Here is a 26,911-nt window from a genome sequence, read left to right as displayed (position 1 = left end):
GGCAGATTCAACATCGCCAGAATTCCTTGGACTAAGAGTTGGACATACGGTTTCCTCCAAGGGAAACAGGATATAGTTAAAGGAAGTAGAAGTCCATGCCAAGAATGGGGTAGGGAGCAAAGCAAGAGATATCCACTAAGCATTCTTTCAATACATGAGTCGGATTGATTATCACACCAGTAACATAATGGCCCCATGCCACATACCTCCAAAATGACTGACATACTCCTACCCCGTTTGTCCCTTCTTTGCTCTTCTCATACCTCCTGCCTCCCATATACACACAAAGAAACACCATACAAAGACACACAATTCGGACATTCTGGTTCGTGTGCATCTCTGGACAGTTTCCAAGGTAACAATGAAACTCACATCTACTTCTTTCCATTGAAGGAATTCTCCAGACCTGCTCTGTCTACTACAGAAGCCACCAGATATTTGTGTCTCTTGAGCACTTGCAATGTAGCTATTCCAGATTAGAAATCCCAGATTGCAAAGATGTAACACAAAATACATTTACATTTAATACAAAATGCAAAATAGCTCATCACTATTTGGCGTTGATTAAATGTTAAAATTTTAACATTTTGGATGTAAGTAAAATATATTATCAAAATTAATTTTACCTGTTTCCTTCTTACTTTTTAAAACGTGGCTACCAAACTTATAAAAACACAGAGTAAAATGGTGGTTACCAGTGGGTAGAAGAAGAGGAGAGATGTTTGAGGGTACGAACTTGCAACTAGGAGATAAATAAGTCCTGGAGATCTAATGCACAGCGTAGTGATTATAGACAACAATATCGTATTATAATCATCAGACTTGCTAGGAGACTAGATGTTAATTATTTCCACCACAAAAAAGAAATGACAATTCTGTGACTTGATAGAGGTGCTAACTATCACTACAATGGCAATAATGTTACCAATATATAAATGGATCAAATCAACATGTTCATCTTAAATTTACACAGTTATATGTGAAATATATTTCAATAAAATAATAAATAAAAATAAAATGTGGCTACCAGAATATTTAAAACTACAGTTGCAGCTTGCATTATATTTCTATCGGACAGTGCTGTTCTCGAGATTTCTACGATGCTCTGAGTGGACCATTCATTTGGCCCCGTGGTTCTCAAAGCATGGTCCCCGCTGACAGGAAGCATCAGCATTACTCAGACACGCAATTGCTCAGCCACTTTCGAAACCTACAGAATCAGCATCTCTGGGTGGGACCCCCGCTCTGTGTCTAAACAAGCCCTCCAGGTATTTTTATTCAGCGGCTGCTGTGGGGAGACACAGGGGTGGAAGCACGCTCCATTAGTGCTTATAAAACTGATGGATGAGGATGAAATTACTGGAAGCGTCAAGATCAACCTTCACAGAGAATCAGGTTTACTGAATTGCTAAGTGATTTAAGATACTGGTTTTCATGTTGAAAGTGTTGAAAAATAGACAGGAATATTGAAGCAAAAACAAGCCATTGTGCCCTGGAAGAGGACTACTGAGGGGGAGGGGGAGGGAGTAAGATAAAGAAGTGGTCTGCCGTGTGGGCCTAAAATGAGAGATTGAGAGACTTAGCCTTATAAACTAATATTTATTGAATTTGATTCTAAATGTTTGATTCTAAATCTGCACCGCACTCGTTGTGGTAGGCATTATTATCAACTCTACTTTATAGGTAAGTAATCTGAGGCACAGCAAGGTTAATTAGCTGGGTCAAGACCACACTTATTGGAGCCAGAATGAATCAGGCTACAGAGCTCAGCGGCCTTAACCATTGTACTTACTGCCTCGCACAGGGCCCACGCCATATCTCAGCTAATCTATAAAGTGGACATTTCTTCACTAGTTATTCCTGGCTGATATTAAAATCACCCGGGGACACTTAAAACGCACTCCTACCTAGACTCCACCAACTGGAGATTCTAATTTCATTGGTCTGAAGTGGGTGCAGGGATGCTTAAATTTCCCCAAGGCCTCAGAAACAGCTCTCATTTGACAGATGATGATGATGAGGCTGGGAGACACAGTTGGAACAAGTCGGCAGTGGCTAAACTCAAGCTCTATCTATTAGGCTAGGGCTTTTCCGACAGAGAAGTGGGCAAGCCCTTGGATAACCATTTTAAACACTAGTTCTGAGGCTGTAGGGCTGAGGGGGCCTGAGACTCTGCAGTGTCCAGGTGAGGTCGATGCTACTGGTCCAGGGACCACACTTTGGTCTTTGGGCTGTGCATTGTCCAGATGCACTTTTCCTGGCTCCCCAGAGAGTGGCGAATTTCCCCACCGTCCGAGGGTGAGCGAGGGTACTCAGCACAGGTGCATACTCGGATTGGCGATTCCTTGAGACCCCAGGCCTGATCCCCTTAGCGTCCTCCAAGGCCCAGCCTAGAATGAACGCCTGAGGCAGAGTGCGAGTTCCGGAGACCCGGAAGAAGATTCTGCGAAGTAGAGAGGGACAAATTCACAGTTATGGCCTAGAAACAGGATCCAGCGACCCGACCCTTCTCCAGTTCAGGTGTCTTCCTCTCACCTAAGTTCAGCCTCCAGCTCGCCCCTGGGTTTCTTGCCCCCACCCACTCCCTCCTCAGCTTCGGGCCAGGTGCCCGGATAGGAACAAGCAATCTTGCCCTGCACGGGGGCGCAGGGCTTTCTTGGCCACCCTGGAGGGTCGGACAGCGGGAATGCAAGCGTTTCAATGTGCATTTTCCACCCGTCCTTCTACAACATCCCTCACCGCTGCCCAGACTCTCAACCCTAGCCCCGCCAACTCCCTCCAGCCTTCCCCGCCCGCGGCGAGCGGACTTTAGATGGACCCAGTTTAAAGGCTGTTTTCCCCCCACTGCAGCTTTCCCGCCCCCCTAGTGCCCTTTCCAGGCCCTCAAAGTCGAGTCCTGTCCTCCGCAGCCTCCCGCGGGAAGGATGGCGGCAGCGCGGGAGGGAGGACGCCGAGGCCCGAGGAGAGGAGGCGGCCCGGCGCCTGGAGCTCCTAGAGCCGGCACCGCACTCACAGCCCCGCGGTCCTCGGAGGCAGGGATGCGGCGCCCGTGCGCAGAACGGAAAATGGGGGAGGGGATAACTTCGCGTACAGTGTCAGGGGATTCGGGGGTTTTTCTCTAAGATATGTATACCTTACGCCCCGTTCCCCAACCAAATTCCAGGGCCGGATGCGGCCGTGAGGCCGAGTCCCTGTGCCCACCCGCTCCTCGCCAGCCCGGCCATGCCAGGTTCCGGCCCATCAAGTCGGGAAATGAGACTATCCATCAGCTGGCCCCGAGCGCAGGCGGGAGGCGTCCCCCATCTGCGCGCCTCCGCAAGGTCACCCGGGAATAACCGCGCAGCTGCAGCCACCGAGGCTCCCGACCTCCGGATGACACCGGTTGGCGCGCGTTGCTTTCAGCGGCTTTGCTGCTCTGGGCTCCGGGGCCCGTTTGGCTTGAGTTGTGACTGTGGGCGAGGCGGTAGCTACAACCTCTATAGCCTGGCTATTTCGCTGACAACAGAAAGAAAGAAAGAAAGAGAGAGAGAGAGAGAGAGAGAGAGAGGGAGGGAGGGAGGGAGGGAGGGGGAGAGAGAGAGAGAGAGAAAGAGAGAAAGAGAGAAAGAAAGAAAGAAAAAGAAAGAAAGAAAGAAAGAAAGAAAGAAAGAAAGAAAGAAGGAAAGAAAGAAAGAAAGAAAGAAAAAGGCCCCGGAGAACTGGAAACACAAAGAACATGCTGGGGAGGAAATCGATTCGGGCCTCGAGACTGCACATGCGGGTGCCACTGGGCTGCTGGACCAGGGGTGGGGGTGAGTGGGGGCGGAGGGGACACCTCCAGCAGACACACCTAGGGCGCAGAGGCCTGGGGGATTTCACAGGCAGGGGGACAGCTGGGGTACCCGTAAATTTTCTTTTGAACTAAAAAATAACCATAGCGTGGCCATGGAGAAAAAGCTGAATGTAGTGTGTTCATACTCTTATTTTGAGCTTTAATGTTATTTTTATTATGAAGGGAATATGGGGAAGGTCTCCACAGTGTTCTTCAGGTGTGGGGCCTCCCAGCGTTCTTATCTGGCCCTGTTCACCCGAGAAGAGGAGAGAGGCGGGGACAGGCCACCCTCTGGCACCACCAGACACCCGGCTCCCACGTCCCGCAGCAGCGTTGGGCCGGCTCGGTGGGGAGAGCTGCAGGGTGCGGAGGGAGCCCACGATCAACCTCTGTGGGCGAAGACTTTCCGCTGAGAGGCGGGCCCCTGGTTTGTCCCTGGAGACTCCCTTTAAGGTAGAAAACTGGGTTTTATTTCCAGTTGCGACCTAGGGTGGAAAATGCCCTCTGCTCCCGCCCCGATCCTTGGATTAAAAACAGAAAGAAAGAAAGAAAGCAGAACAAAACCCTAACCTCCCAGCCCTGGGCCTCCTGCAACCGGGGTGAGGGGGGTAGTTGGGGGGGGGGGACGCGCCCCGAGGGGGTGTGGGGTGGGAGGAGCTGGGCTTTTCAGTCCCACTTCTCCTCCAAGCCAGGAGCGACCAAGGACCCTCGCCCCAATGAGTCAGTCTTCTTTCTCACCTTCTAGTCCCGAGTCCAAACCTGCTGGGCTCCAAAGCAGCCGCCAGCCCCTCCTGCAGAGGCCGCTTCCCCCCGGGTGCGAGCCCCGGGCTGTCTGCACGCCCTTTGAGCCACTCGGGCCGTCTCAGCTTCGATCGCCTCTCGGCAGAATCTATCGTCGGTTTGGAAAACCTCGTGCGGGTCCCGGAGTTGTCCAAGGACCGAGCTGCGGCGAGGAGCCCCGCGCCGCTGCCTTGAAGCGCAGCATCCTCCCGACCTCTATCCTAGAAGCTGGACCGCTGGGGCACTTCAGGGGCATTTCCCTCCGGTGTGGATACTGCACTGGCGGTTTAGAAAGAAAAAAAGAAGAGAAAAGAACAAGAGAAGCAAAGCCTCTGTAACCCGGTCTCCTCCCCTCCCCCAAGTCTCCCGACTTTTCTCTGGGAGGAGGAGGTACTCAAGAGGCCCGAGGAGAGGAGACCGCCAGGGTCTCACCGCCCACCCTCCCCGCCCCAACACAGAAGCTGTTTGCCCAGACTTCCAGGGCGTAGGAGCTCCAAAGAAGGTCGCGGGGAGCCAGCGACACGCTCTCTGCCAGGAACTTTCTTCCTCCTTTCTTTAGTCTTCAAAAGCCCCCGCAGTTCCTATCGCCGTGGCCCGAAGTTGTTCAACTCGAGCATCCTGGGAATTGATCCCGCTTCCCTGGCTTTGGAGCCAGTGCGGACCTCACCTTTGCAACTGGGCAGGAGTTATCTCTCCCACGGCTACACCGGGAGCAGCTGCGCGAATGAGCCCGGGAGTCCAACCCGGGTGCCAGGCGCTGACGTCTTTCCCAGGCTGAGGTCGTCGCAAACTCGGGGTGCAGGCAGCTAGGCGCCCGGCAGCAGCGCGCAGTTTCCTTCCCGCGGGCAGAAGCCGTCTGGTCTGGAGGCTACCGCCCCGCGAAGCTCCAAGACCTGAGCAACCAGGCCCACCTGCCTCGGCGCCACCCAAAGGTAACGCCGCAGGCCACAGTCCATGTGTCCTGACCATCGCACACTTCTTGCACGTTGGCATATTAAGCTTTAATAATGAAATTCCCAGCATTTTTTTTTCCTGAAAGGAAATGCTCAGATCACTTCCCAACTAAGGCCACTCACAGAAGCGAGGCATTTAGTCCTGGAGGGATCCTTTGGGAAAGGCACGTAGAAGATGAGAGAGGAGAAGCCACTCCTCTCAGAAGTTCTCACTAGTGGAGTAATAAGGTCATAACTAACAGTGCATCCTAGATTCCCATTCCAGTCGCCTTTCCAATACACTAAAGACTCTTTCCCTTTCTTGGTTACTGGAGTATCTTGCAATGTTTTTGAAGAAAACAGTCATAGAACCATCTCACACTCACAACATCAGAGCACCCTGGGGCATTCCAGGACTCCAGCTCTGCACCAGCAAAGCTTCCTTGGAAGCACCCTGGACTGGCTGCGCCACTCTCACCCTCCCCGCAATGGCAATTAATATAAAGATTCCTTAGTTCTAACACATCTTCAAGTGAATATGCAGATAACTTCAAATAGACAATTAAAAGACTGGGTACCTGGGGACTAGTGACCCATGTGACACATCATAAAAGAGATTTTGAGTTGCATTATCTCAGAATTCATGTAGCAACCTTCTTTAAATGAACCTCAGCTTGCCTAATCTTAAGCCCATTAAGGTAGCTGTTATTTCTTGGAGAAAAACTTTTAAAGGATTAAAAAAATTTTCCATTGACTGTTGTCTTTTACAGAAAGGTCCCCTGCCCTCAAGTTAAGATTTTCCTCACTGCTAGGAAAGCAGAGAGGCTTGTACTCCACGGCCTAGAAACTTTATCACTGAAGCTAGTGATAAATAACCTAAAACAGTTTAAAATTAGTTAACCATTGCTGGCTCAAAAGATGAAGATAATTTCTTTGCTTTTTAACTTTTCAGGAATGATTACCTGGCCTCACTCGCTGCTTGTTCAGGGTTTGTTATACAGACTTTGTCCCCTGCATCCCCTCATGTGTGAAGGCATTTATTCTACATTAATTCATAAAAGGACATGTCTTAAGAACCTAGTACAACCATACTTTGGCAATGAAAGGACCATTATTTTGGTGCCTGTCTCCTCCGCTGGTTACCTTCATTGCAGAAACACTTCTTGTTTCATCAAAGTAGATGCGGGAGAGACCAATGAAATGAAAAGATGAAGGAAATTTCACCAAGGTCATGCAAGCTGAGTGCATCGAAGGCCCAAACTTAATTTTATGATTCTTTCCAAATATTTGAGGGTTTGGAAATTTATACACAAAATATTCTTGCGTACACTTATTTTTCAGTTCCTATCCCCAAAGGGTTTTCATCCTAGAAAGGGTTCCAAAGGCATTCAAAGGCAGTGAATACATTAAATGAAATAATTGTTTAGTGACAAGCTGAACACAAGAAAGAGTTTGGGTAAGTTGTAATTTTGCCTTAACATCTATGTGCATCTTGTCCAGTTTAGTTAAATTATCCCTGCTTCTGTTATCCTTTTGTGCTCCCATTGTCTCTGCGTGTGTGTGTGTGTGTGTGTGTCTGGGAGGGGATTGGTGGTGGTGGAGGCAGCAGAGTTGGAGTACATTTTTACTGTAGGGTGGACTGAACATCAATGAGCCAAATTTCAGCTGCAACAAAGTCTAGCTTTCCCCTTTGAAGCTCATAAATGTGTTCTCTAATTGCATTTTTCCTGATTTTTAAATTTTGTTTCTTGATTCTACAAATACAAGTCAATGGCTTGCACAAGTATAAAGAGATACACCTAACAATTTGAATACTTAATTTTATTTAGGATAAATTTAGCACATGCCAATCTTTTGCATATGCCATATGTGAGTAAATCATCAAATAAAGAAGTTAAATAGGGGTTATATAGTCTATAAAGCATTGTGGGTTTGGGGGCCTAATTTCTTCTTCATTACAAACTGATGAATATGGAAGTATGAACATTTACATCTTTGCACTGACTTTCCTATTTAATATATATTTCTTTCATCTGCATTGCCCTTCCTTGTCTTTCACCCTAGGTCAATTTGTCCACTTCTTTCAAGACCCATCTTCTTCAAGAGGCTTTCTCTGGTCAATTCCACCTCACTCTGGGATGGCTATCTTACCTTTTCTTTCCCTAAACATCTATGTGCACCTTGTCCGGGCAACCCCACATCTCCATGTATTTTCTTATTTTCTCTCAACCAGACTGAAAGTTCTATACATGTAGGGGCCTTTTCTTTCACTGCTATGAAACAGTAACCACCCAATGGCATGAGATTCATAAAGGCTAATTCAATAAGTGAATACATGAATTGAAGAAAATCTTTTGAAGAACTTAGAGGATCTAGAGGAGATTCCAAAGCCAACATGCTTGGGTCACACTGACATTTAGTATTGACCACCAGCAGAAATGATAAAAATTGACACAGCGTTCATCCACACAAGTACCTGTCAGTTCCTCCTACTTCTCTCCCATTCAAGAAATGAAGAATGGAACACATTCTGGACAACTTTGTTATTATCTTAAAATATGATTTAATGGTAAGCTTTGCTCCTCTTTCACTTCTTTGGTAATTCTAAAGAACTGAAGATTTTTTAAAGGATGATTAGAAAGTAGGTAAAAGTTGTAGATATCCAATTCCTATTGCAACATAAGAACCACTGGAAATAGATGAATGAGGTAGGTATTTCTAAGCTAAGGTTAAGATTAAACACCTAAAATGGCATTAAATTAATTATATTTTGAAGATGATCCTCCCAGGAAGAAAGGTTAAAATTGCTTCCTTTTTTCTTTTAACTCATTCAAGTACTCCCTGATGTTAACAAAGAGACCATTTATGTCAGGTATGGAAAGAAACCATTTTCAGAGGATCCACTATTTGATTTATAGTCAAATCAATAATCAACTACAACAACTTAAGATTAATGACCAATGCTACTTCCCATTTAATGTTTTATTATTAAAACAGATAATAATTAATTCAGTTGATTTTTAATAACTTATAAATGAGGATATTTGCAATAATGTATCACAAGAGAAATTATCATAATCTTTTATTACCGATATCTCTTCTACTTATATAATGGTATTTGTTTCTCTTTGGGTTTCCAAAGCACCAAGCCTAGTGCAAGTAGTAGGTATTCAGTTAATGTTTGTGGACTAAATTAATTTGTCTTTTGTTTTGAATGATTTTGTATTCATGGGCTCACTTGGCCTAACTAGCCATCCCCTGGGCTATTATCCCAATTTTTTAGTTGAGGAAAACAAAAATCTGTACAGGGTCACAAAAGTAGTAAATAGTGAATCCTAGATTGAAATATTTCCATTTCTTTCCACATTGAAGTACTGAAGGGAGAGAGAGATGGAGGGAGAGAGAATATAAATGTGTCATTACATATTCTCATTGTTTTCTAATTTTTACAGTAATGCAGGAAAATAAGTGTTTAATAACAATTGCTAACATAACAAATTGTAAGGCATATAAATTTTACAACTTCCACTCACAACTGATAATAATTGACTTTATATCAATCACAGTTTTGCCTCAATTCTTCTATATATAATCACTTATGTAAAGCTCTTAAATGTTTGAGTGAGATATAAAAATACAGAGATAAAAATGAAGATGTAAAAATGCAGTGTCAATTTAAATATTGCTTTATAACTTGAATTGCTATTGATCTAATTATTAATACAGGAATAGGTTTGAAAGAAAAATTATATAGACAGTTTTTAGCAAATATTATGTCAGACTATTATTATACTTAAAGCAACACTCTTTACATTTCAGGAACGTGAATTAATGATAGAGATTTTAGGTTTCCACTTGTTTGGTCATTCAATGAAGATTTTTATGGAAATCAAAATATAATATATTTTGGAGTCAAAGTATTATATAAGGAAAAATAAAGATGATCCCTACGAAGTCCAAGCATGTGATTTTTCTATTTTAATTCTACCTACCTATGTGATATTTGGGAAGGTCATTTAATTTCTCTGAGCTTCAGTGTTGGGATTTGTACAACCACAATAAAGTATATCTTCCCTTGTCTACCATCTAAGGTTGTAGGGAGGATCAAATTTGACAATGAACGTGAAAATATTTTGCAACTTGCCCATAATATGACATTGTTGGTTTTATGACATTATATTACTGATTATTCACATAATGAAATATCCTCCAAGAAATGAAATATTTGGACATCACTACAATTGATGGGGACAGCATGCCTATTGCTGAAAGAGCTATATTCAGATTTATGGAGCAAAAAAACTTAAAAAAAATAAGCAAGCTACCAAAAATGTAAATATAGGAATTAGCCAAGCAGTATTTGTTTTTCTGTCCCACTAGAGGCTGTAGAGTAATATCAGTGTGTGTGTGTGTTTACATAACTATGTAACATTACTGTCCTAAGAAATCCTAGATAACCCTCACAAACTTCAGGTTCACTTACATTCCTCTTGGTAGACACAATATAATGAGTGAGAGTATGTGACCCCAGAGTTTACAGTCCTCATGCAATCAGAGAGAAGAACTCACAGAAAATAAGCCCGAATGGGTATACTGCATTGACTAATGGACCTCCTTTGAGGAGGCGTCAATTTAACTTTAAACTCATGAGCTCATTAAGAGCAGGGGAGAGAAGGAGATGTCTCCAAACGCAGGAAACTGTTGCCATAGAATTCTCCTTCTCTATTCCCGCCTACTCTTCCTCCCCTAAAGCAGAAACAATTTGTGCTCTACCGTTTTCTTTCAGGAACCAGATACATTTTCAGAAGCCAGAACTCCAGTGATGTGATATCTCCACTACCTAACAACTGTCCCTGGTAGGGATATTGAATAAGTCTGAGGGTGCTATTAAGTTTCTCAGGACAGAATCATCTTTGCGGATGCAATTGCAGCACAGGAAGCAGACTTAGGAAGAATTTTTAGCCCCCTCAAATCTCATTGGCCCTCTGCACAAGCCAAGCCACTATCACTCCTACAACAAAACGGAATCCTTTCAGCACTCGCTGCCGTGGACAGCTCCCTCACGGCGCGGTCCGTTCCTCCGCAGTGAGCCGACTGGCGTTCAGCCTGCACCGGTCGGTGCGGCACCCGACACCAAGTCCCCGCCAGCAGGCACAGAACACGCGCTGCCCTCCTCCCTCTGGGTGCTCCCGCCCCTCGCTCACCCCGGCTCACTCCAGCGGCGACTTTGAGGGATTCCCTCTCGGGCGGCCTCTGCAGCAGTACATTTCGACTCATTCGCTGCACTGCGAGCATGGATCTCCGAGGAAGAGCCGTTCTCAGCGTCAAGAGACTTCAGGTTCTCCTGATGCTGTTCCGTGAGTAGCGTTTTGGCCATCGCGAGGGCAGGGTGCACTCTTTGCAGACAATAGAATCAGCATAGTAAGTGGTACTTAAGGTCAAAATGTGGCCCCTATGTTTCGCGGGTTTTTTTCTTTTCCGGGTGGGGGAAGGGAGAAAGGGTTGTGGAGGGCCTTCCCACCAGTGGCAGGGAATTCCCTAGAGAGCCACACACCCGTGTGGCGTGTCCCAGACAGAGTGCTATACGGGCCTGCTTCGTGGGGTCAGAATATTGGCAAGAAAGATTTGGTTTAAAAGCCTAAGAAGAAGAAAAAGGACAATTGGGGTACAAATTAGTAAGGCTTTACAATTTTTTTCTGTTTTAATGTTTATTATAAATTGACAGCAACAGAGTTGAATTTGTTGGCGTTAGGTTAGAGAAATGGTTCTCAGAGCGCATAACAGCTGGCAGGGAACTTTGTCACCCCAAAGCCCGCAGACCACAATCTCTCCACCCTTGTGCCCGAGATGCGTGGCCTTCAGTGAGCCCCGAACAGATAGGATTTTTTTTCCCCCGCAGATACAATGGTTCGAATCATGGCAGAACAAGAAGTGGAAAATCTCTCAGGCCTTTCCACTAACCCTGAAAAGGATATATTTGTGGTGCGGGAAAATGGAACGACGTGTCTCATGGCAGAGTTTGCAGCCAAATTTATTGTCCCTTATGATGTTTGGGCCAGCAATTATGTCGATGTAAGGAACCTTTTCCCTCCCAGCTTGCTCCTAGGGCTCCAAGGGCGAAGGGCACCCTCCCTCAAGGCCCTATGAAGACCTGGGTCGCCCGCCTTTCCCCCTACGCCCCTGCAGGCTGCTCCGGAATGCTGCATGGGGGTTCTGGCTTGCAACGCCTTCTGCTCGCCCTGCCTGCTTTGAAAGTAAACCCCCTTCTCTCTGCTTCCCTAACGGAGGGGTCTGCACGTAGAGCATCTAACCGCATGTTTCCGGAGCTGGGAGAGCGCGCGCGCAAAGGAGCGCCCAGGCGTGCAACCCGGAGTTTGGACGCGCCGCCCTTTATAGCCGGGACTGGGTCCGGGCGCGCTGAGGGGGTGCGGGGCGTCTGTGTTCCCAGCTGATCACGGAACAGGCCGATATCTCACTAACCCGGGGAGCTGAGGTGAAGGGCCGCTGTGGCCTCAACGAGTCGGAGCTGCAGGTGTTCTGGGTGGATCGCGCGTACGCGCTCAAAATGCTGTTTGTAAAGGTAACGCCGAGCGGGGCGCGCAGAGGGGGCGCAGACTCCGGGTGGATGTGGGCAGAGGCCGGCCCTCGGTTTCCCCACCCAGAAGGCGCGGAGGCGGTTGACGCGCGCCTCCCCCGCTCCGCAGGAAAGTCACAACACGTCCAAGGGACTGGAGGCGACGTGGCGGCTGAGCAAGGTCCAGTTTGTTTACGACTCCTCCGAGAAGACCCATTTTAAAGACGCAGTCGCTGGTGAGTAGAGGCCTGCAGGGCTGGGGAGGGGGCCTGGGAAGGCGTGGGCACTGCACACAGCACAGGCCTAGAGGGCGGATTTCTCAGGAAATTCGGCAATTTTACGGAAACCAATCCGGGTTTTGCGCTCCCACGCCAAGTCCACCCTGGGCTTGCTCTCCAAGGGAGAGCAGAGGAAACGGGAGCTCCCGTGGGTCCTCAGGACTTCAGGCATTGAAAATGCGCAAGGAACCTCGCGCCCAAGGACCAGCCCATCACCCAGGGCGCGATCCTGGATGACACGTCTCCTGAGGACCTGTGTTCCCCTAGTTGTTTCAGGACGACCTCATGATTTGTTCTTTAAAGGAGCACCGAGAAGGGCAAAGCTGTATTTTTAGTTTTTCTGCACCCCTGCTTTTTCTTCTCATGCGCTAAAACTTGAAGGGGGCGTTGTGACTTGCCTTTTCCGTCAGGATTTGAGAGCCTTCGGTATCTTTTTGCGCATGGCACAGGGTTCACCCGAGCTCTTCAGTCATCGACTGCAGCCACCTCAGAGTGGATCCTGAACCGTGTCCTAATATATTAGCTTTTCCTGCCCATCTCTCCAACCACTCACCCACATCCTCCAAAAATACCGTGGCAAGAGAAACATCCATCCCCCAAATGACAATGTTCACATCTGCAGGCACCAGCAAAGACCACATTTTAATTAATTAATTTAGTAAATTGTCTAATCTACTCATATGAAGCCTTCAATCACCTGGACACCTGGGGTGAGAAAAGGTTTTTAATGAGCACTTAAGAGAATACATATGTCATCTCTCTCCTCCCCCCTTTTTTTTATCATCACAGTAAAAAGAGCATCTTTTTCTTTTCATCAAAACTTATATTCAAGCATTTCCTTCTATTAAATTAGACCCCTCCCCTCAAAAAAAGGAAAAAAAGAAGAAAACACAAACAAACAAACATATGCCGGAAAAGAAGAAAAAGAAGGCAGACCTCCAAAGGGTATTTCTGTGTGCAAGGGTGTCTGCCCAGGGCACCAGCCATCAGCAAGGCTTTGTTGAAGAAGACATTTTAATCTTTGCAGGCCAGTGTGAAATGTGGAAAACCAAGTTGCCATTCTGTGTCTTTGGAATCTCCATCATTTGGTTTTATATAGTAAAAAGGGTTTGGTTTTTAGGTATCACTCTCCTCTTCCAAAAAGAAATAGCAGATTAATGCTTTAAGAGCCCCTGCTCATGAAATAAGGGGTGTATTTATCCTTTGTCACCACTTGGTGCCATTTGCACAACCCCAGCCCCAGCCCCAGCAAGGCAACATGGCATGGCAGCACAGAGGATGGGAGGGGTGTCTGGAGCTAAGAGGCAAGAGTCAATTATCTGGCACACGAGGTTAGGAGCAAGAAGGGTTCTGCCAGCAAGAGGGGCCTAACCATTGCTTTGGGCCTTCTCTGCAGCCAGGAAATACACAGCCAACTCGCATCACCTCTCTGCCTTGGTCACCCCAGCTGGGAAGTCCTATGAGTGTCAAGCTCAGCAGACCATTTCACTAGCCTCCAGCGATCCGCAGAAGACAGTCACCATGATCCTGTCTGCAGTCCACATCCAGCCCTTTGACATCATCTCTGATTTTGTCTTCAGTGAAGGTAGGTTGTAGGGGTGGTGGGAGGAGGAAACGGGGAGGAGGGTAGGGAAGGCTGACCTCAGGAAGGATGTGGAAGGGGCCCTGCTAGGGTCTCAGCCTATTCTCTAGGCTGACATGACACTGCCTCCTTCTGTAATATTTTTCAGAGACTAAAGGCAGTAAACTGAATCATATCAACTTCAGTGGCTCTTTTTTCTTCCCTCTCTCCTTTCCTCCTTCACTTCATTCCTTTCCTCTCCCTCTTTCCCTCCCTCACTCCCTCCCTCCTTTCCTTTCTTTCTTCATCTTTCCCTTCCTCCCTCCCTTTGCCAAAAGAGGAAGCTTGATAGGGACAGAGGTAAGAAAGTCAGCTTGGAAAAAATCTGTATAATTTTGATGCAAATTTCCCAATGAAAAAGCAGCTAAAAATCTCAAGTAGTTACCTAGAGAGCCATGGATTGGAGAATGGCCTTTTCTTCTGTGGGCCTCAGTTTCTCCATGTTCTCTCAGTCACTTCTCAGCTGTAGGATCTACCACCGTGAGTCTAAGTTTTGTTTGGCTAGAATGCAATAGGTGTGTTTTGTCTGTGTGTGTGTGTGTGTGTACGCGCGTGCGCGCAGGTCAGAGAGAGCGAGAAACTCATGCAGACCTGCTTCCATCCATCACTCACCTTTGCTTGTAGGGACACCCACAAGGATCCAGGGAGGCAAAGGTCCCTAATCTGCTCCCTCTGGCGTATAGAGGAATCTTCTTCTCAGTCTGTGCCAGCCCCTGAAAGGGGATCAGGCAGGATACACCTGGGCAGGCTCGGGGGGTCCACATTCTCTTGGTTCTCTGCATCCCGGCAGGGGTAGAAATGAGAGGAGTCCACATTTCTGCAATTTCTCCAAGTCTAACAACAATTTACATTGGGCAAATGTAGGGTGAGTGAACTCTTCAATTCATTTGTTCCTCTTTCTTGTCTGGAGGAAGTCATTAAAGACAGTTTGAGATTCTGTTTATTCCTTATGGTTAAGAAACGGGGAGAGATTCTGATGGCTTTAAGGATGCCTTCTTTGGGGCTGGGGATCCTCAGGTGAATACAACTATTCAAATGTGCAGGATATTAGGAAATCCCCGTCTGTGTCACACACAAATCATTAAATAATTTCCCAAGGAATCCAGCTTTCATAAAATGCCCCTGCTACTCAAACTGTGCTGAAGAGAATCTGCCCTTCCCCCTCCATCATTCAGATGGCATTTGAGAATTCCTAAGTTCAACTGGCCTTGAGAGAAGGACCTGCTTCTTTTTCATCTTTGTGTTTTTAGCACCTAATACAGTGCTTGGCACATAGCAGATGCCCAGTTGACTTCCGCTGAACTGATAGACTGAAGCTGTGGACTGGATGCTTCAATGCCAGGCAAATCAGAATTTAATAGGTTTAGTAAAGCAGTGCCACACTTACTTATTCTTGTGGAAGGGTGGGCTATTCCATTTTAATATATTTTCTACTGAATTGAAACTAAACTCTAAGTGTCAAGACTTTAAACATTTAAAAAAACCTGTTTGATTGTGGAAGTATTTATAAAATGTAACAGTGTCTTTCTTACCTGAAAATATTAAATATAATTCAATGTAATTGTACTTATGATTATTGATGACCAGGAATTCATTGTTAAAATATTGGATTGTGTAGTATCAGTCCCCAAGGTCCCTACCGTAGATGCTTTTGAGTTTATATGGTACTTTGAATAGCCTCTAATCTCTCTTTGTTTTCGGCTGGTCAGCAGTTCGTAGGCACTTCTGTGCTTCTTGGAATGACTGGTGCTATACTTGCTGCTTTTTACTAGTTCCTTACCACAACCTCACCTAACCTTCTCTGGGTTATTTCTAAGTTGTTGCTTACCATTGTTTATAGACTGAGAAATCAAATCTCACAGATGTTTAAAATTGTATATACCACAAGAGTAAATGAGTCCTGCCGAGGGACCAGAGCTTCTTTCCTAAAAATCAGTAAAGTTCATGGCATGACCTCTTTTGTTTGGAAAGCACTTTTTATCCACTTCCAGATCCTAAATAGGAGCGATTGCTGGGTAGGCTTAGAGAGTTTGTAAGCACGTATAAATTCCCAAATGCAGATATATTAAGCACAAGCAAATTGCCCTTGTCTTACCCAGGCTTTTCCGGGTAATAATTAGGATGTTCCCTCCTGTATGGTGCCCTGGGGCTCAAGCCTTGACACATGGGAGGATGCAAGCCTCATTCAGAATCACTCACTGGATCGATGTGCCTTTGTGTGGCAGGGGTTCCTTTGTTCCTGGCTCCTCCTGTCTGTGCTTCTCAGCACCTGCCCCCTACTGTGTTTTGTAAGAGATCATTTTATTTGATTTGGTGGAATCTGAATGATTTCTTTTGGGGTACCTTTTTGGGACCTGGCACTTGGCCCCCATTCCCCAGAATAGAAGCTCAGGAGGCTCTGGATGTGTTGCTGATGCCTGTGTGGGTGGAGTGGAGCATGCCTGCGTGGGGCGGGGTAGGGGGCCAGCATCTGGTCATATATCTGCACGCCCACTTCAGGGGCATGTACATGCGGTTTCATATGTGTACAGGACCCATAGCGTAAGGGTTTCGATTTGTAAAGGAAGTCTGCAGTTTCACACCTGCCTGCTTAAGAGACTGAGAAAAGCAAGGAAGGGTCAGTGCTATGGATTAGTGGACTCTCACAGGGGCTGACGTCTTCATCACACAAATCCCTTTGTGCATTGAGCTCAGCTACTACACTGATCCCCAAGGAAAGTCTCTGAGCCCAGCCCTTCTCCAACTGCAATGTGCACACGAATCATCAGCGGCAAAGTGGGCAAATGTGGTGATCTTGTTAACATGCAGAGTCTGGCTCAGTAGGTCTGGGAGTAGGGCCCAAGATGCTCCATTTCTAGCAAGCTCCCCGGTGATCCTGCTGGTCCATGAAATTCTGTAGGGGTTTGAGGAATTTTGAGCTGATCAAGGAAAAAGATATGACCATGAAAGGCAGTAACACACAAGCTTTATTGGGCAGCACTTGGACACGGTTGCATGATGAGGGAAGCCCCTCACAGCATGGGACTGTCCAAAGGGAGGCTTATGGCAGCTTGGGGACCACCATCCAGAAGGGGAGGAGGGCAAGGGACCTCCTGGCAGGGAGGGGGCTTATGTGTCTAGGTGATGCACTCAGCTGCATGGTGAGGAGTCTGTGGGTCAGAGAGCTCTGAGGGGCAGCAGAGGGTCCGGCCTCATCTTATCAATGGGTAACCGCTCTTGGGGGAGGTTTGGTATGCAAAGCAGGCAGCCTGTAAATGGCAAAAAAAAAAAAAAAAAAGTGCTTGTTTTGGCTGTTTTTTAAATAACTGGATGTGTAAAAATTTGAGTTTGACATTGGGGGCATTTAAGCTGACAGGTCTCAGCCTGCAGTGAAGAACTAAACCACCTGGGGCCAATCCGCAGAGGCCACTTGGGCTCATTTCTGGAACAAACACAACTTGTATGGCAACTACCGCCCTGCCATTCAGAGGCGCCCCTTTGTCTCAGTTGGGGTTGATTAACTTGTCCTTCCACAATTCATTCCTTGTAGTGTGTCCTTGGAGGGGCTCAGGAGATTTCTGGCAGTGGTGGGATGGGGGATGCATCACTAGGAGAGAACAAATCAGCCTGAGTATTTTAATTATTTGAATTAAAGGCAACTTTTACGCATAGCGACAGAAGAAGCATAATAGAACAGGAAAGGTGCCTCTGTTCCCCTTTATTAAAGATTCAGGTTTAATAGGCATTTAAGTTACCACATAGAGGCTGGTCCCTTTTTAATTCTCAAGGGGGAAAACCAACCAACCAAACCAACCTGTGAAGAAGGTGCTGAGATCCCCATCTGTGGTGGAGAAACTGGTAAAGGCTGCACTCCCAGGGGCTGCCAGGATTGGCAGGAGAGCTTGTCTTTGGGTGTCAGACACTGTGCTCTTGGCCTCTCAGAGCCTCAGCTCCTCCTGCGGAGCAACTATAATAAACACGTGGATGCAGGAGGCACCTTTAGGAAAGTTGTCAGGTACCCTGAATTCATGAGCTTTTTATTATTCTTCCCAACAGTATAATTGGGAGATGCCACCTGATCTGTCTTTTTACCCAGATCTATGGGAGAAACGCTTTGTGTTTTAGTGGAATGGATGTGTTTTACCTTTTCCTGTGCACCAACGCCCAGTAAAGTGCCCTGTGGCTGGCTGCCATGCCACTAATGCAGGAAGGGTTTGATGCTGATCCAGAGCATTGTGTAGACCTGTGATCTGCTTGGTACCTCCCAGCCAGGAAACGTGTCACCTAGGGTAGTTGCTCCTCAAGGTCTCCTGGGTAAGCATCCAGAGGGAGATAATCCTGGGATTAACACTGCTGAGAACTGCATTGAGGGCTGGAATATGGAACCCCAGTGTAGCCACATAGCTAGCCAGTCATAGAATTCTGTGTTCCTGCTACTGTCCTGGAACGTAGAGTTTTAGGTTGGGTTCCCTGAGCAGCAGATCCTATGCAGGTACACAAGTGCAAGTAATTTATTTAGGAGATGGTTCTAGAGAGCACTGGCAGGGGAGTGGGGAAGTGAGATAGGAAGGCAAGGCAGCCAGTACAAGTGCATTAGTGAGCAGGTGACCACTGTGGGCACCTGGCGCTCACCCCGCTGGAACCTCTGGGACCCACAGCAGAGTTATCCCACCTGAGGCATTTACCTGCCAGCTCCCATCCACCATTGCTGGCTGCTGGGATGGGGGAGGGGTGCGGACGCTGGGACTTCTAACCTGCCTTGTAGTCAAACCCGTTGGACTGTGTGGGAATGGTGATGCTGAGGGTGTCGGACACGGTCTGTCTGCTGCACCTAGGTGCTAGCATATGTGAACCTTCCCTGTCCTGGCGGAGCTTACAGGCTAGTGGGAAAGAGTTGATAAAACTCTTTCTTGCACAAGCCGTGTTCCTGGTGCACTGTGGCATCAATCATCAATCAATAACTGCTTTTATTATCTTTTTGTTGTTGTGTGGTTACTAGTGCTTACCTCTTGGTGAGAGTATCTGCTTGTCTCCAGCCAAAGGTCTCCAAAGCCCACTCATCTTAGCAGCTTCTCAGATACAAACTACATTTTTCTGAGTTTACAGGAGTCCAGAGCCAGCCCAGAGAAAATATGGAAAGATGGGCAGGCTCTTCCCTCTAGCTTCGCTGTCAGCTAGCAAAAGGCTTGCCCTCCTCCGTGAACAGAACAGTCTGGCATTGGTAGAGCTTGAGAAAGCAGACAGCTTGCCTATTGGCCCATTGCCCATCTCAGTGCTGTTCATTTGGGGTACAATGACGAGTTCTTGTAGATGCTATGCCTCAAGGAGTAAATACAAATTTGAAATGCGGTGATCATCAAACAAAACAAAATAAAGCACACATCTAGAAAACAGAACCTAAGGTGAACCAAGATTTCAGTAGGGGCACTGAGTTTATGGTTGAGGGGACCTTAGTTGGCAACTGGCAGCTGGCAACAGATTAACCCTCTGTTGTCTGATCTGTCTTCATCTGGTTCTTTCCAATGACTAGGCTGGTTTTTGCCTTTTCTAGCCACAGGCCATCCACTCTGGGCCTCTGTTTTGTGCTTTCTGTAAGCCTGAGTCCAGCCAGGGCAGAAGCATGTGGGGCCCCAAATCCTGTAGGGGTAAACAGGGAGTTAGGGGTCTCCAAGCATCCAAAGCCAGATGCAGTCTGGGCTGAGCCAGGGGATGCTATTTTCCCAGGCAGAGATTAGGGTTTTCCTTGTTTTATAATCCATGGGTTGTATTACCAGTTTATTGCACAGGATTTTAACCCTGAAGTCCATAGGGTTTGTGGATAGAATTCAGAGGTCTTTAAATTTCAATGGGAAAAATTTATACCTTTATTTTCACTAGCTTCTAATTAATATTTAACATTTCCTTCAATTATAAATGAAGGTGACCACCCACAGTAGTATTAGTGATACCCACTTTGTGACCAGTAGAAATCATAGATGTTCTCATCTTCCATTAGTTTGTGCAGATCTTGCAAAGTAACAATTACGCTTCTCACTAATTTGCAATCATGGCCATACATGTGAACTAAAAAAGAAGCACATATTTTGCTATTATTTAAAATTATTTAAAAAATCATTTAAAAATATTTTCATAGCTGAATTTCAGTATAATATTTTTCCTTTGGAATCTTATGTATTTTCTTTGTATGCATTCATAAGCATTATTTTGAAAAGGGGTCCATAGTTGCATCATACTGGCACAAAAAAATTACAACCTGTACTTTAGTGGGTCATGACCAGTACTGTTTTACATGGAAGAAAATAGAGTATAAATTATTAGATGCACAAAGTAAGGATAATAATTGCTTTGTAAAACTTTGGTTTCGGTTATGTGTGTATATATGTTCTGAGTTATAATGTAATGCACTGTTTTTCCTGTGGGTTGGAGGCAGAGTTTGAAAACATTGGCTTAAGCCTGAAAGGGGAATTCAAGTCCTTCTTTCACGGGTTCGCAATCTGTCATCTGAAACTCTTGGGGCTAGATGCTCTTCGGAATTCAGAATATTTTAGACGTTAGGAAGACAATACAGTGCACAGTCCATGCATTATGTAAGACCCCAGAAGAAACAGGGCAGCCCCTGTAATCAAACATATGAATGTGTCTGTTTCCTGCCGTGAAACACATGAGTCTTCTTGCTAAGTAGGATAAGTGAGAATCACGAGCGGCCTGACGTTAGTTCTAAACAGGTTTTGCTGCCAAATGAGTGACACAAAGTACTTTTAGCTCACCGCGTTTTGAGGATTTTGGAATGGTGGATAAGGAGTAGCAGAGTCAGGATTTCTTCTTTATTTGACTACTTAGTGGATGGAGGTGGGTGAGGAGAGGAAATTCAGTATTTTTCACGATAATTTGTGAAATCCCCTCATTTTCCCATGAATATTTTTGGCAAGTACATAGTTGAATACTCCCTTTCTATGTAGCCCTTCCTGTGGTGTGTTTAGTTCAGGTTTTTCCCTAAGGCAATAAAAAACAATTTCTAAAGAAGTAAACCACAATGTATTTTAACCATAATTTCTTTTTTTTGGCTAAAAGACACCACACTTTTCTCCTTCATCTTCCTTAAAGGATGGGATATGAGATGTTATGCCCCATAACTACACTAAAGTTATTATCCATTTAAGGATAATACTTTCAGCACTATGATTCGGACACCAATTCTGACGTGTGGCTGTTTTTCCCAGACCACTGAGCCATTCTACAACACTAGTTGAGTGTCTTACAATTCAACTCAATTCTGACACTAGCTACTTCGAGAGACCATCAGATCCCACAAGTTAAGAGCTCAGTCCTGCAAGACTGCCCTGACTCCCCACTTCAGATGCCAGTCACAAGTCCAGGTTGTCGCCTGTGCTTCTGACTCCGTGGCTATTGATCGTAGGTTCCCATACCTCCTCCTCAGATTCTATTAATTTGCTAGGGAGGCTCGCAGAACTCAGAGAAAGATTTTACTTACTGGTTTGCTGGTTTATTATAAAAGTATATAAGTCAGGAACAGTCAGATGGAAGAGATGCATGAGGCAAGGTAGGAGGAAAGGGCACGAGCTTCCATGCCCTCTCCGTGCTCGCCACCCTCCCCAATCTCTGTGTGTTCACCAACCGGAAGCTCTCTACTCCCCATTCCTTTGGGTTTTTATGGAGGCTTCATTACATAGGCATGATTGATGAAATCACTGGCCACTGGTGATTGAGCTCTATCTCCAGCCCTTCTCCCATCCCTGGAAACTGGGGGATGGGGCTGCAAGTTCCAATCCTCTCATCACATAGTTAGTTCCCCTGGCAACTAGCCCCCATCCTTAGTGACTTAGGGGCTTTCCAAAAGTCACCTCATTACCATAGACTCAGGTGTGAATGAAAGGGGTTTGTTATGAACATCAACATAGGAGTCTGCAGCTGGTACATGGAAATTAAGCAAATGCCGTAATCTATGTTGACTTTACACAGAACATTACATAGAACATGATGTAGTCTACACAGAAATCTAAATATAATGATGTAAAGCTGAAGTTTAAATAATGCTATCAGCCATTGTTACAATAAAATTTATTAAATTAAGGGGCTGGCCCCGTGGCCGAGTGGTTAAGTTCGCGTGCTCCGCTGCAGGTGGCCCAGTGTTTCGTTGGTTTGAATCCTGGGCGCTGACATGGCATTGCTCATCAGACCACACTGAGGCAGCGTCCCACATGCCACAACTAGAAGGACCCACAACGAAGAATATACAACTATGTACGGGGGGCATTGGGGAGAAAAAGGAAAAAATAAAATCTTTAAAAAAAATTTATTAAAAAAATTATGCAGGCAACAGTATGTTGTGTTGAGGAAAACAAGTAATCTTTGTTGTTAACAAAATCCCTACCCCAGGAGACCCCATTTCTATTTGTTGTTCTCTTCAGGGTCAGTGTGGTATCCTGGCAAAAACCAAACCTCTGGCTGTGGAATTCTGGGCCCAGAGCTGCCCCTGGTGCACCTCTTCCCTGGGGAGATGGGGAAATCGGACCACAGGCTGATACTTAAAGTGTGAGACTCGTTAGAATTGAATCAAATAGTGGAAAAGTCCCCTGTGAATTTTTTTAGTCCTTCAGATTGTGTGAGAACACCTCAGTGTAGTGCTACGTTCTTAACACTTCCCTAACCTTTGCCAAAATATCTTTTAAAAAAATCTATCTAGGGCCCAGCCCAGTGGCACAGCGGTTAAGTTCACACATTCTGCTTCGGTGGCCCAGGGTTCACTGTTTCAGATCCGGGGTGCGGACCCACACACCGTTTGGCAAGCCATGTTGTGGCAGGCATCTCACATATAAACTAGAGGAAGATGGGAACAGATGTTAGCTGAGGGCCAGTCTTCCTCAGTAAAAAGAGGAGGATTGGCGGAAGATGTTAGCTCAGAGCTAATCTTCCTCAAAAAAAAAAAAAATCTATTAAAAAAATTTTTTTTCCAGTTGGGGGATGTGTATATGTATACTTATTTATTTTAAACAGTTTTATTCAGGTATAATTGAAATACAATAAACTACACATATTTCAGTGTACAGTGTGATAAATATCAACTTAGGAATACACCTGTGAAGCCATCAGCACAATCAAGAAAATCAACATTTCCATCACCTCCAAAAGCATCCTCATAACCCTTTGCCATAAGTATCCAGCTCACGGAATTTTCAGAAACTGCACATAACTCCACAGCTGGATGCAGATGGAGAGCCTAGAACCCTCCTTCCTGCCCTCCTGTGATTCTGTAGTGTTTGAAGCCCAATAGCTCAGATCTGCTACTGACTGGACCTTACTCTAACCCTGGCTCCTGTCTGCTGTATGCTGCCTCACTATGCTGGTGAATTAGGCTGTTTGTGTTCAGATTGGGGTTTCATTTGCCCTTTGGAAAATGATTTAGCCTCTTTCTTCCTCAGTTACCTTATATGTAAAATGGGTATAATAATAGTCTTTACCTCATGGGGTTGTTATGGGGATTAAAGGAGATAGTCCTTGTGCTTAGAACCGAAAGTTAATTTAGGAACCAGGTGTGTTAAGTATCCAGCTTTTTTCTTTTTAAAGATTGGCACCTGAGCTAACAACTGTTGCCAATCTTCTCCTTTTTTTTTTTCTGCTTTATGTTCCCAAACCCCTCATACATAGTTGTATATCTTAGTTGTAGGTCCTTCTAGATGTGGGATGTGGGACGCCACCTCAATGTGACCTGATGAGCAGTGCCATGTCCGCACCCAGGATCCAAACCCTGGGCTGCTGCAGTGGAGCGCGCAAACTTCACCACTCGGCCATGGAGCCAGCCCCTTAAGTATCCAGCTTTTTACAAGCTGGATATTTGCCTGCAATTCTCCAGATTTGTATTATTAGAGAGAAAAGACTCCTGGGACTCAGGTCTTATCCTCCTTTCTGTTGGTCTCAGGTGAGGTGAGAGGAAGGATTGTGTCAACAGGGATTCTGGAGGAGCCTGGCACACTGTAGGTCCTCAATAAATGTTTACTGGGTCATCTTGATTTAAAAACTTGGTCCTTGGGGGGCCGGCCCCATGGCCAAGTGGTTAAAGTTTCACGTGCTCCACTTTGGTGGCCTAGGGTTGGCAGGTTCGGATCCCAGTCACTCTTCAGCCACTCCACTCTTCAGCCATGCTGTGGAGGCATCTCACATACAAAGTAGAAGAAGATTGGCACAGATGTTAGCTCAGGGCTAATCTTCCTCGAGCAAAAAAAGAGGAGGATTAGCAATGGATGTTAGCTCAGGGCGATTCTTCCACACTAAAAAAACCCCAACAACTTGGTCCTTATGAAGAGATATCGAAAGCCTGTTTTCTTCAGTTGTGGGTCTTAAGTTTGGTGAAAAGGCCCCTAGTTACTCCCAAGGAGCCAACGAGCCTGAGCAAATGTATCCTGGTTTCTAGGAGTGCTGTTCTGGTCAGCTCAACAAAGTACTTGATCACCTGGCTTCCCCAAAATTGTTTTTCAGTTCTACGTAAAAATGGAGACATACCGTAATTAAACTGTCTTAAATTTTACAAGCGTAAAGATGGAATCAACCTAGAGGTGCTGGTAACATTTTCTTTCTTGATCTAGGCACTGGTTATAGGAAGCGTCCATTTGTGAAAATTCATCAAGCTCTGCACTTTCTTTTTAAAAGTTGTGGTCTAACTTACATATATTAAAATGCACAAATCTGAAGTATTTGGCGCAGTGCGTTTTTACCTATACTTGCAACCATGTAACCCTCACTTAGATCAAGATATGGAATATTTCCATCACACCTGAAAGTTCCCTTGTGTCCTGTTCCCCAGATGTAAGCACTTTTCTGATTTCAATCACCATAGACTTAGTTTTACCTGTCCTTGAATGTCATATAAATGGACTCATATAATATGTACTCTTCCGTGTCTGACAGTTTTCACTCAACATAATGTTTTTGAGATTCATCCATTTTGCTATCTGTAGCCATAGTTCATTTGTTGGTTAATATTCCATTGTATGAATATACCAGTTTATTTATCCATTCCATTTTGATGGGCATTTTAGTTGTTTCCAGTTTTAGGCTGTTATGAATAAAGCCTCTGTGAACATTTACATTCAAGTCTGTCTATGTTTTCATTATTCTTAAGGAAATACCTAGGAATGGAAAGCTGGGTTGTAAGCTAGGTGTTATTTTATTAGAAACTACTAAGCAGTTTATAAAGTGGTTGCACCATTTCCCACCAATGATGTATGAGAGTTCTAATTGTTCTGTATCATTGCTGACTCTTGGTATTTTCGCTCTTTTTGAAAGCTGTATATTTGTGTGCAATTCTGTATGTGGACATTCTTCTTCAATAAAAAGTTAAAAAATGAAACTAACGATAAAAAAATGGTAGTGGTTGTGTCTAATGCCAAAACTCTGAAAATTTAAATAAATCATCTGGATGTTTTGTTGACATCCGCCAGGAATCTGATAACTAAATGTTGCCCTGTTTAATTGATGTATTTTTATTTCACATTATGCAGAAATTTTAAGAGGTTCAGCCTTAGGGTTGGTTGGGGAATTATCATTTCTGAAAACCAAAATGTCTCCCCAAAGCTTCCTTGAGAAATCTTTTTGTCTCCATCTCCCTTTTAGTTTTGATAGGAAGACTTATGATTTAGAATATTTTGACAGGAGCTCACTGCTTTTCTTCTTCTTTCCCATTTCAGAGCATAAATGCCCAGTGGACGAGCGGGAGCAGTTGGAGGAAACCTTGCCCCTGATTTTGGGGCTCATCTTGGGCCTCGTCATTGTGGTTACACTGGCGATTTACCACATCCACCACAAAATGACTGCCAACCAGGTGCAGATCCCTAGGGACCGATCCGAATATAAGCACATGGGCTAAGGGCCATTAGGCAGGCAGCCCCCAAACCCCCCTTCCCCAGCTGGATCAGGTAGAGAAACAAAAGCACTTTTCCACCTTGTACATGGGGTACACCAACATAGCTACAATCCAACAGTCCTGGGTATCTAAGGCTTGCTTGGCCTGCATCCATGCTTAAACCCAGGGATGGGGGGATTCTTTTGGATTCATGGGGTGAATGACAGTTGTTCTCTCCATGCTGGGGAATGGGGAGGGAGGGGACAGCCAGCTTTCATGCTCACGGTGGCTTGACTTTGACTCTCCAAGGAGCAACACTCTGAAGTTTAAAGATTGGAAAAGACGCTTCTTTTGGGAAGACACCCCTTGAGGTTCAGAGGAATGGGGAGGGGGTTTTTTGCTCCCTTGAACACAGCTGGCCTACCCTATGCAGCTGTCAGTGCACAAAAAATACAGCCTCATGCTCCCTGCAGCAAGACCCCTGAAAGTGGTCCATGCTTCTGGCTGGCATTTTGCATGTCTAGTGATTGTCTTGGGAATGTTTCACTGCTACCTGCACCCAGTGACTTTGCAGCACAAGAACCCGTTTAATGTAACTATGCAGAGTTGTTTGGACTTCATAGTGTGTCAGGTTCAACTAAGGGGACCTGAAGAATCAATCATGTGAGTTTGTTTTTCAAAATGAATTAAACCACAGTACTGTCTAACGTTTGGTTGCTTTCTTGAAACAAGAAAACAAAACTAAAATGGTTTCTTTGGCATCAAGAGGAGAGAGGGGAATGAAGATGGGCTTTTCATTTCTGCTCGAGGAAAAGCAAAGGAAGGGCAGGGAAGCAATGATGGGAATGTTGGCTTTTCCAGGTGAAAAAACATGGATTTATTTTGGCAATATAAATAGTTTTAATAATGGCACTTCTTGAACGATTGGTCTAAAATCGCTTCTGATGCTTCTTGGTCTTGAGTTTAGCATTTCACTTTGGATTAAAAAGCTGGACTGAACATGGCAGCTTAGGCTGAGTTTATTCAAAGTCAAATGTAATTTACTGAAACTTCCTAGAGAAATGTACACAGTTTGAATT

At 45.4% G+C, this 26,911-nt stretch overlaps 2 protein-coding genes across 6 annotated transcripts in view; one reads left to right on the top strand and one right to left on the bottom strand.

Moving 5' to 3' along the window:
- The first annotated feature begins 4,456 nt into the window (after positions 1-4,456).
- Positions 4,457-26,539, top strand: LAMP5 (lysosomal associated membrane protein family member 5). Of its 3 annotated transcripts, XM_008533452.2 has the most exons (8): positions 4,457-5,523; positions 7,588-8,092; positions 10,310-10,880; positions 11,423-11,595; positions 11,972-12,103; positions 12,228-12,333; positions 13,772-13,960; positions 25,678-26,539. In XM_008533452.2, the coding sequence occupies exons 3-8, from the start codon at positions 10,817-10,819 to the stop codon at positions 25,854-25,856; spliced, it is 843 nt and encodes a 280-aa protein (XP_008531674.1). In that variant the 5' UTR covers positions 4,457-5,523; positions 7,588-8,092; positions 10,310-10,816; the 3' UTR covers positions 25,857-26,539. The 3 variants fall into 3 exon arrangements, with proteins under 3 accessions (XP_008531674.1, XP_008531675.1, XP_070443961.1); XM_070587860.1 differs by lacking the exons at positions 4,457-5,523; positions 7,588-8,092; positions 25,678-26,539 and adding an exon at positions 22,405-23,024 and having other exon boundaries at positions 10,315-10,880; XM_008533453.2 differs by lacking the exons at positions 4,457-5,523; positions 7,588-8,092; positions 11,972-12,103 and having other exon boundaries at positions 10,178-10,880.
- Positions 18,941-26,911, bottom strand: part of PAK5 (p21 (RAC1) activated kinase 5) — a 308,972-nt gene continuing 301,001 nt past the window's right edge. For 2 of the 3 annotated variants that reach the window (XR_011530720.1, XM_070587856.1), the window contains one exon: positions 19,816-20,038. The gene's annotated coding sequence lies outside the window, so the exon portion shown is untranslated. Of the gene's footprint in view, positions 19,295-19,815; positions 20,039-26,911 lie in introns of those variants that run through there. The other variant, XR_011530723.1, reaches the window with a different exon arrangement.

The sequence above is a fragment of the Equus przewalskii genome, chromosome 21 (assembly GCF_037783145.1).
Source record: "Equus przewalskii isolate Varuska chromosome 21, EquPr2, whole genome shotgun sequence".
NCBI classification, from domain to species: Eukaryota; Metazoa; Chordata; class Mammalia; order Perissodactyla; family Equidae; genus Equus; species Equus przewalskii.
This window is presented reverse-complemented; position numbering and strand designations above follow the sequence as displayed.